Raw genomic sequence first — 11,567 nt, forward strand, 5'->3', positions numbered from 1 at the left:
ATATATATATATATATATATATATATATATATATATATGTGTGTGTGTGTGTGTGTGTGTGTGTGTAAAGGAATCTTCCAGTTACAAATTAAATTGTGGCATGCTGTCACTTATTACAAAAAATAATTTCAACACATCTGTAAAAAGTCATTTGATTGTACCAAACTTGAATAAGTATAAAATATATCATGTTATATTATATATATCATACACTGTTATATATTATAGCCATAATCAGGATTGCAACACTTCTTGAACGATGAATTTTAATTTTCCATGATTTTTTCATTGGTTTGTGAGAACTACAATTTTTTTTTTTGCACTAAACAGCATTTTTTTAGACCAAAAAAATAAAATAATAAAAAGTAATGACTATAGAAATTTCAACTAATTTTCCATGACCTATTATTAATTTCAGTGAGTTTTTTTTTTTAAATGATCCCAAGAATTCTGACTTTATTTACAAAAGCTTTGTAAACACTTTCCAGCCAGCAGATACTACAAAAAAAATTACATATTATTTATTTAATATATAAATAGTCATGCAAATTTTTGTATTCTAAATAAAAAGGGAGATGGATAAGAGCTCTACTCATGTTTTAGGACTGTTTTCAGCGTTCAATGTGAGATGCTTCGTTACCTTCTTTTGGGAAGACGAGGGCTTTTATCATCTTTCCTTCTTCGCCCTCTTCTAAGACAAAAAACAAGAAAGTCTGATGGTTAATATTTGTTTATCATTCACTAAGTGAGTGTTTAAGTGAGAATGTGTGAGTGAGACTGTAAACCTAATGAGTAAACATTTTGTTGCAGGGGTGTCAAGTTGTGTTTCCATCACAAACATGCAAAACAACATCACTGACTCACTTCCTGGGTGGCTCGGCACCTTCCTCAACTTCAGCAGCGGTCTGCACATCTGTGCTCTCCCCTCCCTCAGTTTTTATCTCGGTCTCTTGCTCGGTTGCATTCTCTTGCATTGTAGCCTTGTCTTTCTTCTCCGTCAGTCTAGTATGGGGTCTGCGCCTCAACTTAGGAATTTCCCTGCACAGAAATACAACAGAAATGTAGAAGGCATAGGAGACGAGACATTCAGAAGACACACAGAAAAACACACTTCTCATACTTAGGATCATAGCTCTGGTCATTTGCGTCATCTCTAAACGCATCTTCATCACTGCTGACGGTGTCCTCTTCCTCACTGTTGAACAAAAGAAACATTGGCAACATGCCATAATCAGCATACATAATCAAATACATGACTGAAATAATAAAGCAGTGTTTCTAAATCTTTCCATATTTTTTTATCACTCGATTTTAATTTTCTTAAAGAAAACATACATGTATGCAGTGCACCAATGCAATAACTTTACAGGGTTAGATTATTCATCAAGACACTCTAGGCAGTATCATTGTACATGCTACATTAAGCTGGACACTTACAGCATGCATATTTAGAACACCACCCAACACCCTCAGTATTTCCATACAATAATTACAGAACTTTTCTTCAAAGCTTAACAAAAGGCATGCATAATCAACAAAGAACTGACAATTTTCTCACAAACAGAAATGTGCTTTCGATGACCATGACTAGAAAAACTACTGTTTTATATAGAAATTGTCTTTATGGTGACCTTTTTTGGATATTTCAATTACATTTCTTGGCCTGGAAATCACAATTTTATAATTCCCTGATATTTACAGGTTTTCCGTGATGGTCCGAATAATTAATAACTTTCATTTTATCATTAACTGATTACTGTAATCATACTATAACACAACATCAGAAGTCTGTAATTTCTAAAATGAAACAATAACTGTTTCCGAGAGGTTTTAACAATGTTCAAGCCATATTAAAACCATATTAATGTCAATTCCAAATGACTACAATCAGTATATGTACACAAGGTACAACATTACCTGTGTGAATGGGGTCGGTAGGTTTCATCGTTTGGATCATCCACAAATGGACACTCTTCCTCTTCTATAACATCATCATCCATGCTCTCCTCTTCCTTTTTCTCCACACTAAAATATGGCAGTTAACAAACATAGGGCTTGTTAGACCAACTCCAAAACACTAGCAGCCATCAGTGTCTTCAAAGACCCCACGAAATGGCTTGACGAGCACTGTTTTTTTCCAGTATTGAAACTGGTCTTGTCTTTTTTTTTTAACAAACAGCCAATAGCCTTAAGTTGACGTCACAGCGTAAATGAAGATGCACTACCGGCTTTTGCTAAATGGAGGACAGAAATTTGAACACATTAGGTAATGCAAGATAGTTTTGGCCCATTTTTTCATGGAATAGAAACGCTATGCATATTAAATGCATATAAAACACAAAACTCCAACTTTGATTTCATGGGGTCTTTCATGAGAAAGTGTCCATGTGTTCTCATGATAAATGTGCAATCACCTTGTTCCTGTCTTTTCGACCGCTTTATTGGCATCCACTGCAAGCAAAATGTGCAACCATTATAGTTATTTATATATTTTTGTGGTGTGTATTTGATCAAGCATTTGTAGTGGACCTGTTCAGTCTACTACATTAAAAGCTCAGCAGCGTACCATAGTCAATGTCCACTTCTGGTTCAATTTTAAACACAGTCCTAGGCGAGCCCCGGCAGGTGCGGGTCCCTGAGCGCACCTGTCTGCCGCGGGCCGCTGGAAGAGAACACAGTCACATGAAGCAGAATCAGATCACATCCTAAGGCAAACTGCTTTAGCATTTATTCCTTAAAACTAACAAGTATCTCTTTATAGGTTTTTGTACTTTTAATTACTAGTATGTTAGATACTAGTACTTATTCCAAAAGTGAGTACATCTATTCAATTTGTCACTAGTACATATTCATTAAATACTAGTATGTATTTCTTTGCTAATAGTCAATATCCCAATAATAACTAGCTCTTACTGGTTACATATTGCAATTTTTGCCAAAGAATTCTATGGCAATATGTGACTTAAATATTCAGTAATACTTTACAATAAGGTTCCTTAACACATTTACTACTTTGTTAACATTACTTAACAAAAGTACAACTGTTCATTATTCATTCATATTAGCTCAGGCCCATAAAATAATATTAACATATAAAGCCTTTCATTTTAATAATGTACAGTATTAGTAAATATTTAAATTTATACTGAGATCGATGAATGTTAACTAATGTTAAAGTGAGCCTTATTGTAGTTACAGATATTCAGATAACTATTCACTACCTATTTTATAGTTCTATATAGTTTGTATTCCAATGGTTGCCAGCAGTCATGGTTGCTGGTATCGATTCCAGTTTTACAAGTACTAATTAAATACACACTAGTACCTACTTACTATTGCTTGCTACTAGTAAATTGTGTCCCAATTATAACTAGTAGTAACATGTTTAATTTTAACTATACAGCAGCTATTCTGACTAGTCATTGTTTATGATAATACAGGTACTAGTATATCAAATAAATAACTACCCGTAAAGCTAAAATAGATGGTTACTATTGGGGGAAAGTCACTAGTTACAAATAAATAAAGTACTAGAACCTAATAGTTACTAGCCAAACTGTAACACAAAGTAGTCGAAAGTGAATACTTGATATCTATACTATACTTGGTATACTTGAGTCACAAAGCTTCACAGAATTTAATGGCAAAACGTTCTTTGTTAACAATAACAATTCAATTGAATAACTGTTATTCATAATTCAAATGTAACTATTAGAATACGTACTAGTATCTAATGAATAGTCACTTTTGGAATAGTCAAGTTTTTTAAATAGAAATTACAGAAAACTAATAAAACGGCTGGCCATATACAGCCTTCTTTAGATGCTCATTACCAAAATAAATGCCATTTAAAGTACCTCGATTAACCAGCGCATCCTTGTTTTCTTCAAACCTGTCATAAGACGGAGAAACAGGCTGATTTATTTATCATGTCTCATCTTTCAGATCATCCTTCCAGTGTCAAAGAGTTTGTGATTTATTTTGCCTAACTACTCTCTTAGAAACACTTTCACTATTGCAAACGTAAACACTGCAGTCTGTCAGCATCACGCCTAAATGTGTGAAATTAGCACAGAAATGCCATGCCTTATTATTAGGACCTGCACAAGCGAGGCCTTGTTATTGTGCTCTAAAACATCTCATGTATATTAGAGACTCAAAAGGCGCACATACTCATCCGGAAGGTCACAGTCGCCGCTGAACTCTCTGGCCGCATAAGATGAACCCTGAGCGGCTGCTGCGCTCTTCCTGCGCCGCGGGCATTTCGCTTTCCTCCGGCGATTCGCCGCAGCGTCGCGTGTCACTTCACCCCGGTCCTCCCCGATATCGCTCTGCCTCCACACGGGAATAGCTCGCGTTGACCTGTCCCGTAAAACCCGCCCGGATCCCGCCACGCTCGGCGCAGCTCCGTTTGTCTCGGGTGGGCAAGTCCCTTCGGTCGTCAGACACCCGTCGCCCCGTCCTCTGAATGCCCTGCACGGGGTGGATGAGGTACTCTGCCCCGCGGATTTCTCCAGGGCCGCCTCATTCTCCACCTCCTCTTTGTTGTTCGAGAGCTGCGGCTCCATCACCGCTAAACTTGTTTTCTCGTACTCCAGGACGCCTCAAAAATGCTCAACAAAATGAAACGGCTTCAAATAAACAGGAGGCATAAAATGTGAAAAATGTTGGGTTGCTAAAGGCACTGATCCGATTGTCAAACATATTTCAATGGACGCTCTTACTTCTCTTTGCAAACCTTGTGCACAAATGTAAGTGGTATAAATAGAAAACTTAGTCTATCATCTCTATAATAACTGCAAAATTAATTTTAAAGACCCAGACCCTATTTTAAGTTCTTAAAGCTATAGTAAGCCACGCTGTTAGCAGGGCCCACTGCTTTCGCTCTTTGTTGCGTCTCCTTTAAGTCGAGATAAAGCCGCAGACGAGCTCAGCAGCGACACACAGCGCTGCGGCTGTATATGTGCCTGTTTCCACTGACCTACACAAGCTGTTTTTGCGAAACACAAATAACCAGCGTCGTTCCACATGTAATTTAAATAGAAGAATATGGCTTAGTAGGAGACTCTCACAGCACATTTGCAAAGAGAATCGCAGTATCTTACTTAAAAAAAAAAAAAATGATAGTAACTTAGTTAAATAATACCAGAATGCTCAAAAAGTGTCAACGTCAATTCTGTTTATTAATACTAACAGTATTTAGCTTTTTATTACATGAAAATCACAATAAAACTCGGAAACTAATACCATGCCTTTATTTATTTTTGATCATCATTTATTTTAGATTAATCATTTTCCCCCCTGCTTTTTCAAATTTATATATATTGATTTTTATGGTCTCAGACGCAGACTTTAAATCTTATACTACTATGAAAATCCAATAAAGCTTTGACCTGTTAAATGTTTACAACGTTGATGATCTACAGTGGTGGCCAAAATTATTAGAACACAATAATCCAGTCAGATTTTTGTTTGCACAAGGAGTCTGACAGCCAGTGCTCCACACAGAGATCTGGGCCCGTATTCACAAAACATTTTATCTTACCACTAAGAGTTCTCCTAAATAGCAGTAAAAGTTTTTAGCTAAGAGTTTTCTCTTAAAACCAATTCACAAAGCTGCTGAGACAAACTTTTACTAAGGAATAGAGAGAAGTCTTAAAGGGATAGTTCACCCAAAATGAAAATTCTGTCATTAATTACTCACCCTTATGTTGTTCCAAACCCGTAAGACCTTTGTTCATTCTTCTCCCCCGAGTTACGTCTTCCTTCATTTAGGAGAGTACCCAAGAGCGCAATCGACGTAATCAGCGTTGTTTAGGGGAAACCGTGCGTATGCATTGTGATACTCTTTAAAATTGCGGAAGACGTAAGTCGGGGGAGAAGAATTATGTCATTTTTGTTTTCTTTGTGCTCAAAAAGTATTCTCGCAGCTTTGCCACTGATGTCACATGGACTGTTTTACCGATGTCCTTACTACGTTTCTGGGCCTGGGAACATTACAGTTGCGTTGCTGTCTATGCAGGGTCTGAGAGCTCTCACATTTCATCAAAAATATCGTAATTTGTGTACCGAAGATGAACGAAGGTCTTACGGGTTTGGAACGACATGAGGGTGAGTAATTAATGACAACATTTTCATTTCTGGGTGAACTATTCCTTTAAACCATCACTTCAGGTGAAAATACTTGTTCATAATCCATAATTAAACAAGTAGGCTATATGTTCAGCTAATTGTCAGCCTCTTACATGTATGCTTCTTGTAAACAATTAGTGAATATGCATATAAACAGCCTTTTAATTAACAGAGTGGAATAGTAAGACATGCAAATGTAAAAGAAAACCAAACTGGACGTAAGAGGATCTGTTACTTCTTGCCCAACTGGTTAAAGAAAACAAGGATATAGGCTAATCAAAGCAAAATTGTCCCCGACAAGTTCTACAACAGTCATAATACCCCCGCGATTAAGGCGATATACCTTTTTAAAAGCTCATTATCGTCAAATGTTTCTAAAATGTTTACATTCCGAGGCAGATTGCTGGCAACAGCCATTTTAGGATTGGCTGTTCTAAAGAAGGGGTGTCCCAATACATTTGTCCATATGTATCTACAAGTCATTGGTGTTTGGTGATGAGTTTTTGGCTCAAGGTCTGCATTTAAAGTCACACCAGAGGTGTTCAGCTGGGATTAGGACTTGGCTTTCTGCAGACCAGTCAAGTTCTTCCACACTGACTGAATCAATCTTTTTTTCCCCTTTTTTTAACCTTGCCTTATACACAGAGGTGTATGAAGTGAGGAGGAGAAGATGGACCTGGATTGGACACGTGCTGAGGAAACATCCAGCCAGTGACTGTGCTATTGCCTTGGGTTGGAGGCCAGAAGGAAGGAGAAGAAAAGGACGGCCAAAAACAACATGGCGTAAAACTGCTGAAAAGGAAAGAGATGGAGAGGGGTGGCCTACGTGGGAGAGAGCCAGATAAGCAGCCAAAGACAGGAAGCAGTGGAAAGAAAATGTCCAGGCCTTATGCGCCTCCTGTCACGGAGAGGATTAAGGTTAAGGTAAGGTTATACACAGAGGCATTGTTGTGTTAGAATAGAAAATGGTCCTGTTCAAACTATCAGTATAAATTAGAAGCACACAATTCCCTAGAACAGCATTATATGCTTTTTTTTAAAACTAAAAATTAGAAATTACTAAAGTAGTCAAACCTGTTCATTAGAAGGGGGTGTCCCAATACTTTAGCTTAACAGCTGTGTTCCTTGTTTGCTAGCTACCTATGCATATACAGCATACAATGTAAAAACCTTTAGCTTCATACACTAATTGTGACACTGCCTGTGGAAACCCAGCTAAAGTATTTTTTTTAAACAGTGGATGAGTAATTCACTCCTTGATTTGCTTAATAAAAGCCTCCTTTGAGATCGTTTTGACAGACATGTTTATTGTGTAGTATTTTCAACGTGTTTATTGCTAAGTTTAGTGTGGCAAACAGTAGCAAAATAATTAAATAATAATTCGCGTGCAGTGTATCTGGTTGCCATGACAACATCACTCGCTCCCTGCTGCTGCCCTATGTAATCAGTATGAATTTGTAGCTATTTTCTATAGCAAAACTAAAGTGTTTATAAGTGCGACTGACCAAATCGTCCGGCTCGGTTTGCCCCCCCCTCGAACTCGAAGACATCTCTAATTTGACAGTTTACTATCTTTTTTTAATTATGATTTAAAAAAAAAATTTTTTTTTTTAATGCTTTATTAATTCAATGCCACTATAACATGAGGTATTACATATTCACATTATCAAATTAACATTATTAGCTGCCAGAGAAAAAAAAAGAAAAAAAGGAAGAAAATTACATAAAGTTCAATGCTTTCAGAGCATTACATGTTTTCAATGCTTTTTTGTTTTTTGTTTGTTCTAAGAGATTTACATATAATTTAAAGTCATTTATATGACAGTTTACTACCTGATCTCACTCAGTGACTCTAGGCTACGTAGGATGGGACGAAACCATGCAGTGAATGGGGGGAGATAATTTTGCTGGAAATGCAGAAATAAGCCTAATTTTGATTTATTTGTAACTGTATGGTAGATACATTTATAATTTCTGTTACACTACTACTACTACTACTGTTACTACTATTAGAGATCTGTTTTATTAGTAGTCTACTAATAAAACAGATCTATGGGGGCCCCAAATGTGCGTGGGCCCTTAGAATCGTCCTAACTCCCCCCCCCCCTTAGCTGCGCTCCTGCCTTGTGCAAACAAAGATCTCACTGGATTATTACAATTAATAGCAAAATGAATGTTTGGAAATGTAAACTGATATTTCCTACTGATGCACTACAGCAAAAGATAGAAATAACTGACTTAAAACCATTTTTTTAGCTGGTGAAAATACTAGTGTTCTAATCATTTTGGCCACCACTGTAGATCGAATATAAACACAATTCATTATTTTTAAAATTAAAAATAATAATTAATTAAAATGTAATTCAATTGAAATTAAAAATAATAATAATAAAATGTGGTATAATTTTCACTGTGTATGTGGCATCATTTCCACCTCAACTATTTAGCCAATTATATTATAATAATAATAACATTTTCACACAAAAATAAATTAATAGTAGGTTTTTAAAATATAATAATAATAATAATATTATTATTATTATTATAAAAAAATATAATTATTATTATTGTTGTTGTTGTTGTTATTACGTTTTAAAAACTACTATTAATTTATTTTTGTGTTAAACTTTTTGTTAGGAAAAATATCAGTGCACCTATATTAACTAAACAGGCAACAACTGATAAATCAATTTTTCCATTTATTATCCAATTATTATCATGCAGTGGCATCTTGTCTCCTGTAGATGGTAGTCTACACCAGTAATCCTTCCGGTAAAGCAAGACTAGTTTAGCAAGTTTTATGAGTAAACGAAACTTTTGATAGGAAACAAAAAATACATAAATATATATATACCATGACTTTCTTTTTAGCTGTGCGGGACACTTCTCTTGGACCATCAACAATGACCTCAAAGTCTTGGGAGGCATTTTTCTCCCCAGAACTACTGATACTTTGTATATTTGTCATTGCTGCAGTAGGAATTCAGGTATGCTTGAGTGTGTATTTTGTCACTTTTCCACTCTAAGCTGATTATCTTTTTAACAGTAAAAGCTGCCAAATTTGATAAAATTTGTATCATTATATAAATCATTTCTAGATCTTCAAGCAACAAAAACAGGATTTGAATGATGGAGGTAAGTTATTTATTTGTTATCTTTTTATATATACATTTTACAACACAAAGGTGGATGATGAATAGTATTACAGTAGATTAATATAGGCATATTTCATTGTTCTTTTAAATAGATGTTTGTAAACGTAATTATATTATAATATAATAATATATAATATTATAATAATAATTCTTGTTAATGTTCATTGCATCTTCCAGGCGATCCACTCAGGATTCTTTTGGTTGGAAAAACAGGGGTGGGAAAAAGTGCAACAGGCAACACTATCCTGGGGAAAAAGGTTTTTAAATCTGAGATATCATCCTCCTCTGTGACTGGACAATGTGAAAAGTTTCATGCAATTATAAATGGCAGAAAAGTATCCGTTATTGACTCTCCAGGTCTGTTTGACACCAGCCTGACTGTAGATGAAGTCATTGACAGAGTTAAACGCTGTATCCCTCTCTCTGCTCCTGGTCCACATGTCTTCTTAGTTGTGATACAGCTGGGCAGATTCACAGATGAAGAAGCAGAAGCAGTAAGAATTATCCAAATTATTTTTGGTGAGGAATCTTCCATATACACCATGGCACTGTTCACTCATGGAGATCGACTGGAGGACAAAAACATTCACACACTTGTGCGGGACAACCCAAAACTGCTCAGTTTCATTAAAACTTGTAGTGGACGATACCATGTGTTCAACAATAAAGAACGAAACCCTGAACAGGTCACTCAGTTGCTCGACCTGATTGATAAAATGGTCACTGGGAATGGTGGTCAATACTACACCAGTGAGATGCTTGAAATGGTAGAGAGAGCGATTGAGAAAAAGAAACAGCGCATCCTGAAGGAGAGAGAGGAGCAGAGAAAGAACGAGCTAGCAGTTTTTAGTGGCAGATTTAAAGGAAAATATTTTGAACAAGCAAAGAAAAAGCTGGATGATGATTATGAGCAGCGAGCAAGAGAGGAAGCTGAGAGAGACACTTCATTTTTTGAAGAAATTATCAAACTTTTAAAGGACCTATTCTATGGATTCTTGCATAAAGCCGGTTATTCTACACAGCAAGACATGTTATTTAACATTATTAAATTTACAAAAACTGGTAAATTCTAATTGTGCAAAATCTTTTACTACCTTAGTTGTTACAGAAAGTATTTTACATCTTTCTTCTTTTGAAAGTTTTAACAAAAATAATCTATAAAATATTTTGTTCACTCAGTTTGGATCAAGCTTGTGCTCATTAATTATACATCACTAAGACTTTATTTTTAAAAAATATTTTATTTAAGGCTACTGAGAATAATTTCAGAACTTTAACATTGAATATGATTTGAAATGTGGCTAAATGTTGAATGGGATTGTACTTTTCTTTTTACACTTTTTAGTTCTGAGTAGGGCTGCACGATAAATCGCATGCGATATTTAACGCACATCTTGTCAGTAAAGCCGCGTCTGTAATCAGCGGTAAATCTCCATCACGTGCGTGCTTTCACATTGAGCAGCATTAACTACACAGAGCCGTTGTTCACTGACGAGCAGCGCAAAAGCGGCCAGAGAAACGGAGGAGCGACTGTAGTAAGGCGTTTGTGCAAAACTGCGGAAAAACTGCAGAAAAAGTGCGGGTGTTGAACCCTCTCACCGGGAAAAGTGTGGGTGGGTGTTAAAACACATCCCCCACGGGTGCGACGCCCCTGCATTCATTCAAAAATAATTGTTTATAGATAGTAATGATGAAGTGATAGTTGTCAGGGTATAAACCTGACTGAGAGCAGGAGTTAGTGAACTCAAACACTTATTTATTGAACAGGTTGATTAATGCAGAAATGCAGGTGAGTATAGCAATATGCAGACAGAACCATGATGGTGAAGGAAAGAAATGTGAATCACATACTAACAGCTTGGTCTGGTTAGTATGCTGGTAAGGCCACAATACACACACAGGCAAAAGAAGAGATCATGGACATCCATGGACAGTGTAAGGATCCACCCAGATGGAATCCAATTGGTGGGCGAAGGTAAAAAGTTAATTTAGTTTCAATTTTAGTCTAGCTCCAATTTCAATGATCATTAAATTTAGGCAGTATTTCTAATTAAAAACTGATCAAAACTATCGATTATGTATTAATTTAGATATTTGAATATTCTGGAAATTCCATACTTTAAATTATTCATTCATTAAGGACCTGGAATTGCTTAGCAATTCACTTGGCCAACAGTGAATGCACTGACACAAATTCATCAGTTCTGGTCTTACTCAGAGAATACAGGGTGGTTATAATACCTGTAGCGTCTGGACCAATCAGACACACCATTTTTCATT

At 36.1% G+C, this 11,567-nt stretch overlaps 2 protein-coding genes across 5 annotated transcripts in view; one reads left to right on the forward strand and one right to left on the reverse strand.

Annotated features, from left to right (window-relative positions):
• The window catches only part of LOC107748831 (E3 ubiquitin-protein ligase ZFP91-like), an 8,043-nt gene extending 3,147 nt beyond the window's left edge, over window positions 1-4,896 (reverse strand). Inside the window, exons 1-8 of one of the 4 annotated variants that reach the window (XM_016563805.1) lie at window positions 4,174-4,896; window positions 3,858-3,892; window positions 2,567-2,662; window positions 2,415-2,451; window positions 1,918-2,025; window positions 1,121-1,195; window positions 865-1,038; window positions 641-691 (exon numbers count right to left, since the gene is read on the reverse strand). In XM_016563805.1, the coding sequence (XP_016419291.1) occupies window positions 641-691; window positions 865-1,038; window positions 1,121-1,195; window positions 1,918-2,025; window positions 2,415-2,451; window positions 2,567-2,662; window positions 3,858-3,892; window positions 4,174-4,568 (971 nt within the window). In that variant the 5' untranslated portion in view covers window positions 4,569-4,896. Of the gene's footprint in view, window positions 1-640; window positions 692-864; window positions 1,039-1,111; window positions 1,196-1,917; window positions 2,026-2,414; window positions 2,452-2,566; window positions 2,663-3,857; window positions 3,893-4,173 lie in introns of all 4 variants that reach the window. The other 3 variants (XM_016563804.1, XM_016563807.1, XM_016563806.1) reach the window with 3 other exon arrangements.
• A 2,114-nt stretch (window positions 4,897-7,010) lies between these two features.
• LOC107748837 (GTPase IMAP family member 4-like) lies at window positions 7,011-10,370 on the forward strand. Its single transcript, XM_016563815.1, has 4 exons — window positions 7,011-7,056; window positions 9,004-9,119; window positions 9,231-9,267; window positions 9,465-10,370. Exons 2-4 carry the CDS (start codon window positions 9,036-9,038, stop codon window positions 10,358-10,360), a joined length of 1,017 nt encoding a protein of 338 aa, XP_016419301.1. The 5' UTR covers window positions 7,011-7,056; window positions 9,004-9,035; the 3' UTR covers window positions 10,361-10,370.
• Window positions 10,371-11,567: the final 1,197 nt, after the last annotated feature.

The sequence above is a fragment of the Sinocyclocheilus rhinocerous genome, unplaced genomic scaffold (genome assembly GCF_001515625.1).
Source record: "Sinocyclocheilus rhinocerous isolate Xijiao unplaced genomic scaffold, SAMN03320098_v1.1 scaffold590, whole genome shotgun sequence".
Lineage (NCBI taxonomy): Eukaryota > Metazoa > Chordata > Actinopteri > Cypriniformes > Cyprinidae > Sinocyclocheilus > Sinocyclocheilus rhinocerous.